Below are 8,634 nucleotides of genomic sequence, written 5' to 3'. Positions count from 1 at the left end.
GTGCCACTAGTGGAACTAGTGAGGTGCCACTAGTGGAACTAGTGAGGTGCCACTAGTGGAACTAGTGAGGTGCCACTAGTGGAACTAGTGTGGTGCCACTAGTGGAACTAATGTGGTGCCACTAGTGGAACTAGTGACGTGCTACTAGTGGAACTAGTGACGTGCTACTAGTGTAACTAGTCACGTGCCACTAGTGGAACTAGTGATGTGCCACCAGTGGAACTAGTCACGTGCCTCTAGTGGAACTAGCTCGGTCCACTAGTTGCCACCTAGTTCGCTAGTTAACCAATTTTTCACCCGCTTTCCATGTTGCCATTTTTCGATGTTGATATAACAAATAATATTTATTAATTGTACACTTAATGTTTAATGTTGTAGCAACCTCAGCCATGCTTATGATAATGTTTATTTTTTAATTTAAATTATTTTAATTATTATTTATATATTGTTCATCTTATGTTCAACATGTATGAGCTACCATGTTTGACATGTATATACAATATACAAATATGTTCAATGTATAGATCTCGGTGTCGCCATGTTCACCACGCTAAAGTCGTCATGTTCACCACGCTAAAGTCGCCATGTTCACCACGCTAAAGTCGTCATGTTCACCACGCTAAAGTCGTCATGTCTCTTATACACATCTAGATGTGTATAAGAGACAGGCCTGTATACTGCACTGTATACTTCCTGTATACCTGCCTGTATACTGCCAGTATACTGACTGTATACTTCCTGTATACCTGCCTGTATACTGCCTGTATACCTGCCTGTATACTGCCTGTATACCTGCCTGTATACCTGCCAGTATACTGCCTGTTTACTGCCCTGTATACCTGTCTATATTTTTCTCATTCTGAATTACAGTGATTGTGTAGCTGTGTGTTTTCTTCTCATTTTGCTGTTTTTCCTCATTACTACTCATCTCAGCTGTATTAATGGTGTATAGTTTCCATACAAACTTTTTATACAGGAAGTATGACTCTGTATGCTCCCTTCATACAATTTTTAATACATGATGGTGTGATTGTGTACAGTTTTCCCTTGTATTTTCAATCTATACATTTCATGTATTTTCATCCATTTTTATATATTTTAGAGGCAGATTTTGTATGAATAGAACATCTCCGGCCCTTGTATATTATGTAGTTCTGTATTGTGTGGATTAATTTTACCCATGTTTTTTCAGCCTTGTATACTTCTTCCTTGTGTAGTTTGCTGTAAACTATACATTATATACATCTGACTTTGTATAATTATTTGCAGTATTGCTGAATATTGAACGACTGCCACCTCGAATAACCATCGATATACATGAATAATACATGAATTAATTGTATGGTTTTTACCAATAAATATGTATAATTTTACCCTAACCATGTATATTTAAATATGTTTTATATATGGTAATTTTCTAACGATTTACCCTAATTGTATGGTTTTTGCCTATAAAAATGAATAATTTTTACCCTAAATATATTTAAATGTTTATATAGGGTACGTAATTTTCTAACGATTTACCCTAATTGTATGGTGTTTACCCCTAAAAATGTATAATTTTTACACTAACCACGTATATTTAAATATGTCTATATAGGGTAATTTTCTAACGATTTACCCTAATTGTATGGTTTTTGCCAATAAAAATGTATAATTTGTACCCTACCTACATATATTTAGATATGTTTTATATAGGGTAATTTTCTAACGATTTACCCTCTTTACCCTCGGCCGCGCCCCAGCCTGCCCTCGGCGATGTAAGATGTCCAAGTTCTGCTGATAAATGTTGCCTAGTAGTGTAACTAGTGTAACTAGTGACGTGTCACTAGTGGAACTAGTGAGGTGTCACTAGTGGAACTAGTGACGTGCCACTAGTGGGACTAGTGACGTGCCACTAGTGGAACTAGTGAGGTGTACCACGCTAAAGTCGCCATGTGCACCACGCTAAAGTCGCCATGTTCACCACGCTAAAGTCGCCATGTTCACCACGCTAAAGTCGCCATGTTCACCCCGCTAAAGTCGCCATGTTCACCCCGCTAAAGTCGCCATGTTCACCATGCTAAAGTCGCCATGTTCACCACGCTAAAGTCGCCATGTTCACCACGCTAAAGTCGCCATGTTCACCATATTAATTTTACCTATTTTAACTATTATATTTCCACTTATATTCATTTGTTAAGTATTTTTTTTTACCGAAAAATCATTTAATTATTTTCTCCTTCACTTAATCAAAGTTTAATAGTTAATATTTATTTATTAATTATTTTACAAAATTATCACTTAATTAATCTATTTATTCCTATTTATCCACTATGCATGAATTGAACTAGTTTATGTAATAACCTTCCTTAACACGTTAACTACGAAGGTTAATATATATATTAACCACTACTATTAATTATTAATTATTAATATATTAAGCACCACTACGAAGTGGTACATAATTCAGGTTGCCTTAAATCGGCCAAATCCGAGAACAGAAAAGGCCAAAAAGGCCGATAATTCAATGTATACTAGTACATAATTCAGGTTGCCTAAAATCGCCCAAATCTGAGAACAAAAAAGGCCAAAAAGGCCGATAATTCAATGTATACTAGTACATAATTCAGGTTGCCTAAAATCGGCCAAATACGAGAACAAAAAAGGCCAAAAAAGGCCAATAACTCTATATAAACTAGGTAGTTTATTTGTAGGTTCCGCTATAAAAATTCCATTTATTTTCTTTTTGCAGTATCTAAAATTTAATTAGGAAGTACCCCTATCATAAATTTTAGCCGGCCAACACAATTGAGAAAAACTAAATCACGGAATTTGTCCGGAAAAAAATGACCGTCTGGTAAAATGAAAAACAAAAAGGAAAATGAAAAACTGTTTTGAAAAACTGAAATGTGAAATGAAAAACTAAAATGAAAATGAAAAACTGTTTAAAAACAGAACAAAAAATGAAATAATAGTACAAGATGAAGCAATCCTAGTCAACGTGTTAAGGTTATTATATATAAATAATGTTCATTCAATAAGTAGTAATTACCCTACACTAAGTACCGTCATCTACTTAACATCCTCCTACTTACTCAAACCTACACTGAAACGAGTAAGTGGGTCAAAATGACTCACTTATTATGATTTAAGTCATTCAGTAATTTGTAATCTACCATCTACCATACCATGTGGTCCATCATCTACCATATCTACCATCTACCATGCCCTATTGTCCATCATCTACCACATATCATGTGTGTATCTACCATCTACCAAGCCATGTGGTCCATCATCTACCACATATCATGTGTGTATCTACCATTGGTCATATCACATCTACCAAGCCATGTGGTCCATAATGCGGTCATATCACATCTACCAAGCCATGTGGTCCATCATGCACCACATATTATGTATCATAAATATGTCTACCTTCCATTAATCATTATATTTCGTAAGTAGGCCTATACACAATTCATATAGGCTGTTGCTTTTCAATGTCCACATCCTAAACCTACAAATTATTAACAAATGTTGTTAATTTGTTTGTTTTTAATGTTGTTTTTTATTGTTTTTTTAATGTTGTTTGGTTATTAGAATAGAGTTTATGTGTTCAAAACTTAACCTTAGTAAATCTTTCAAACCTAAGTTCAAACTTGTACAAGTCCAACTTAACTTTTTAGTCTCGTAGGTTCTAAGTTAGGGTAGTAGGTTCTACTTTAGGGTCGTAGGTTCTACTTTAGGGTCATAGGTTCTACTTTAGGGTCATAGGTTCTACTTTAGGGTTGTAGGTTCTTCTTTAGGGTGGTAGGTTCTACTTTAAGGTCATAAGTTCTATTTTAGAGTCGTAGGTTCTATTTTAGGGTCATAAGTTCGACTTTAGGGTCGTAGGTTCTACTCTAGGGTCGTAGGTTCTACATAAGGGTCGTAGGTTCTACTTTGGGGTCGTAGGTTCCTCTTTAGGGCCATAGGTTCTACTTTAGGGTCATATAGGTTCTACTTTAGGGTCGTAGATTCTACTTTAGGGTCGTAAGTTCTACTTTAGAGTCGTGGGTTCTACTTTAGTGTCATAGGTTCTACTTTATGGTCATAGGTTCTACTTTAGGGTTATAGGTTCTATTTTAGGGTCGTACGTTCTACTTTAGGGTCATAGGTTCTACTTTAGGGTCGTAGGTTCTACTTTAGTCGTGGGTTCTACTTTAGGATCATAGGTTCTATTTTAGGGTCGTAAGTTCTACTTTAGTCGTGGGTTCTATTTTAGGATCATAGGTTCTATTTTAGGGTCGTAAGTTCTACTTTAGGGTCGTAGGTTCTACTTTAGTGTTATAGGTTCTACTTTAGTGTCGTAGGTTCTACTTTAGGGTCGTAGGTTCTACTTTAGGGTCGTAGGTTCTACTTTAGAGTCGTGGGTTCTACTTTAGGGTCGTAGGTTCAACTTTAGGGTCATAGGTCCAATTTTCGGGTCGTAAGTTCTACTTTAGGGTCATAAGTTCTACTTTAGGGTCATAAGTTCTACTTCAGGGTCATAGGTTCTACTTTAGGGTCATAGATTCTACTATAGGTTCCTGGGTACTCAAAGAAAAGCCCTAACCCTGATACCGGTACCCTATAAATAGGGTAACTATTTTATATACAACACCCAGTCACCCTTTATATACCCCTTCCCCCCCGTCAACCTATATATACCCCTCCCCCTCGTTCACCTTTTTTATCCCCCCCCCCACAGGTCCAGTCCATAGTGGACCACCACCACTCGTCGGTGGAGCACGTGTCCAGCCGCGTCCGCTTCCAGGAGAACCCCGAGGAGGGGGCCGCCGACCCCAACCCCGACCCCGACGCTCTACCCCCTCCAGAAAATGTAAGAGGAGATATTAATTTATTTTAATGGTTACTCAGTTTCAATGAAAAAACTGAATTAAGAGGATATTAATTTATTTTTATAATATTCAGTTTCAATGAGAATGCTACATTATTTTGTGGGATAAAAATCGTAAGGGAAACTCAATTGTTTTGCGGGATAGAAAATCTGAGGGAATCTCAATTATTTTGTGCGATAGTTTGAGGGAGACTCATTTATTTTTCTGACCAGAAAAGTTGAGGGAAACTCATTTATTTTGCTGACTAGAAAATGTGAGGGAAACTCATTTATTTTACTGACTAAAAAATGTTTTGATGGTATAATGAATAGGTCAAGAGAGCGTGTCATCGATATTTTAGGCGTTTTTACTCAATATTTAGCTTGTTTAATTAACGATTGTCTTGGCACATTTAAAAAAAATATTATTACTAAAGTTTTTTCTTCCCCTCGACCCCCCAGGTGGAGGAAGAAGGTGAGGGTGAAGGGGGCGATGAGCCCGCCCAACGCGCCTCCACCAACGAGAACTTCAAGAAACTTCTGGCCCTTAAACCGTGAGTGCATGTTTAGTGAACATGTTCTTTGTTATGTCCATATTGAACATGTTGTTCACTGAACATGTTCGTTGTTATGTCCATATTGAACATATTGTTCATGGAACATGTTCGTTGTTATGTCCATATTGAACATGTTGTTCACTGAACATGTTCGTTGTTATCCATATTGAACATGTTGTTCATTGAACATATTCATTGTTATGTCCATACTGAACATGTTCATTGTTATATCCATATTGAACATGTTCATTGTTATGTCCATATTGAACATGTTCATTGTTATGTCCATACTGAACATGTTCATTGTTGTAACCATATTGAACATATTGTTCAATGAACATGTTCATTGTAATGTCAATATTGAACATGTTCATTGCTATGTCGATATGAAACATTATGTTCATTGAACATGTTCACTGTTATGTCCATATCGAACATATTGTTTGTTGAACATGTTCATTGTTATGTCCATGTTGAACATGTTGTTTATTGAACATATTCATTGTTATGTCCATATTGAACATGTTGTTAATTAAACATGTCTATTGTTATGTCCATACTGAACATATTGTATTTTGTTAGTACATGTTAGTTTGTAGACTTGTTAAAAGACACCCTCTTTCATCATCACTGACGTCTGCCCATAACTGACAACGCCCCCTTTCATCATCACTGACGTCTGCCCATTACTGACAACACCCTCTTTCATCGTCACTGACGATTGCCCATAACTGACAACACCCTCTTTCATCATAACTGACGTCTGCCCATAACTGACAACACCCTCTTTCGTCGTCACTGACATTTGCCCATAACTGACAGCACCCCCTGTCACCGTCACTGACGTCTGCCCATAACTGACAACACCCCCTGTCACCATCACTGACGTCTGCCCATAACTGACAACACCCTCTGACAACACCCACTGTGTCACTCCCCTGACGTCTGCCCATAACTGACAACATCCCCTGTGTCACTCCCCTGACGTCTGCCCATAACTGACAACACCCACTGTGTCACTCCCCTGACGTCTGCCCATAACTGACAACACCCTCTTTCATTATCACTGACGTCTACCCATAACTGACAACACCCTCTTTCACCGTCACTAACGCTCCAGTTTTGACGTGCAGGGACGAGGCCAACGTTCGTCGCATGCACACGGCAGTGAAGCTGAACGAGGTGATAGTGAATAAAAGTCACAACGCGCAGTTGGTGATCTTGAACCTGCCTGGCCCGCCCAAACAAACGCGCCCCGAGACCGAAAGCAACTACATGGAGTTCCTCGAGGTGTTGACAGAGGGGCTAGAGAGAGTTTTGATGGTGCGCGGTGGCGGCAGAGAAGTCATCACCATATATTCGTAAAGTGGAAAGCTTATACTCCTGTTACGTACATAAGACGTCCGGTGTATGGAAATGATGTCATCTGCATAGTATAAGTGAGAAATCCTTTGAAAAGTTGAAACCGTTCAAAAGGGTACGGTTGTTATGATGTTTTATGGTGATTTATGATTATCGTCGAGAATGGCTGTTGTTTGATGTTTTCTGTTGGATCTTTGAAGGTCATTACTTCCTACTTGGAAATCTGGGTGTACCTGTTTTTTGCCAACAATTATGATCTGCAAGACGGTCTGAAGTTCAAATACGACGAAATCTTCCGAAACTCTTGATCCCGGGCTCCTTGAGTGCAAGTTTTGTCCTGAGGTGCGGACACAGTAGCTGGAATTAAGGACTCAAGTTTGGTTTGTTTGGGGCAGGATAAGTTCCCTCATCAGTTTGAAGGAATGTATCAACTCTTGACAAGATCTAAAATTTTGTAGACAAACGGACAAACTTACTGTTAATTTACGAGCCGGAGGGAAGTGGTCAAGAAACCAATATATCCCATTGATAGTGCGGTCATATCTGGAACCATCCAAGATGGAGAATATGGTGATGACAGAGGGGTTATTGTCCCTTGGTATTGATGGTCTATCACCTTCTGGTAGGTTAACCTGAAACCATCTGGCACAGAGAGTTAGGTGTTGACAGAGGGAGTAGTATCACTTGGTATGATGGTCTATCACCTCCTGGTAGGTTAACCTGAAACCATTTGACACAGAGAGTTGGTGTTGACAGAGGGAGTGGTATCACTTGGTATGATGGTCTACCCCCTCCTGGTAGGTTAACCTGAAACCATCTGACACAGAGAGTTAGTTGTTGACAGAGGGAGTGGTATCACTTGGTATGATGGTCTACCACCTCCTGGTAGGTTAACCTGAAACCATCTGACACAGAGAGTTTGGTGTTGACAGAGGGAGTGGTATCACTTGGTATGATGGTCTACCACCTCCTGGTAGGTTAACCTGAAACCATCTGGCACAGAGAGTTAGTTGTTGACAGAGGGAGGTGGTATCACTTGGTATTGATGTTCTACCACCTCCTGGTAGGTTAACCTGAAACCATGTGATACAGAAGGTTAGGTGTTGTAAGAGGGAGGTGGTATCACTTGGTATGATGGTCTACCCCCTCCTGGTAGGTTACTTACTTGGTATTGATGTTCTACCACTTCTTGGTAGATTCGACAAAAGTTATTCTACTCTACTCATGCTCACTGTAGATGACGATTTGTAAGTTATACCAAAAATGTAAGGCGTGCTGAATTCCACGGATTTAAATCCTATTGGAATAAGTATTAAATTCCAGGTTTGATCTGTAAAAGAATTATGCACTTTGGGGGTTCTCAGTCATGATCAAATTTGCATTAACTTGAACTTAATGCTCATGTTCTGTATTCTACTAGTAGAGTACTAGTTCTACCAGTAGAGTATTAGTTCTACTAGTAGTGCTAGTTCTACTAGTAGAGTATTAGTTCTACTAGTAGTGCTAGTTCCACTAGTAAAGTGCTAGTCTACTTTAGTTCTACTAGTAGAGTACTAGTTCTACTAGTAGAGTACTAGTTCTACTAGTAGAGTACTAGTTCTACTAGTAAAGTATTAGTTCTACTAGTATTGCTAGTTCTACTAGTAGAGTATTAGTTCTACTAGTAGAGTGCTAGTCTACTAGTAGAGTATTAGTCTACTAGTAGAGTACTAGTTCTACTAGTAGAGTGCTAGTCTACTAGTCGAGTATTAGTTCTACTAGTAGTGCTAGTTCTACTAGTAGAATGCTAGTTCTACTAATAGAGTATTAGTTCTACTAGTAGAGTACTAGTTCTACTAGTAGAGTACTAGTTCTACTAGTAGAGTATTAGTTCTA

At 38.5% G+C, this 8,634-nt stretch overlaps 1 protein-coding gene across 1 annotated transcript in view; it reads left to right on the top strand.

Annotated features, from left to right (window-relative positions):
• The window catches only part of LOC108670447 (solute carrier family 12 member 6), a 38,101-nt gene extending 29,905 nt beyond the window's left edge, over window positions 1-8,196 (top strand). Inside the window, exons 21-24 of the mRNA XM_047880995.1 lie at window positions 1,746-1,760; window positions 4,712-4,843; window positions 5,303-5,394; window positions 6,531-8,196. Of these exons, the coding sequence (XP_047736951.1) occupies window positions 1,746-1,760; window positions 4,712-4,843; window positions 5,303-5,394; window positions 6,531-6,762 (471 nt within the window). The 3' untranslated portion in view covers window positions 6,763-8,196. The remainder of the gene's footprint in view (window positions 1-1,745; window positions 1,761-4,711; window positions 4,844-5,302; window positions 5,395-6,530) is intronic.
• Window positions 8,197-8,634: the final 438 nt, after the last annotated feature.

This window comes from Hyalella azteca, unplaced genomic scaffold (assembly GCF_000764305.2).
Source record: "Hyalella azteca isolate HAZT.00-mixed unplaced genomic scaffold, Hazt_2.0.2 contig6760, whole genome shotgun sequence".
Taxonomy (NCBI): Eukaryota; Metazoa; Arthropoda; class Malacostraca; order Amphipoda; family Hyalellidae; genus Hyalella; species Hyalella azteca.
The sequence above is the reverse complement of the archived record's forward strand: the minus strand, read 5'-3'. Positions and strand labels throughout refer to the sequence as shown.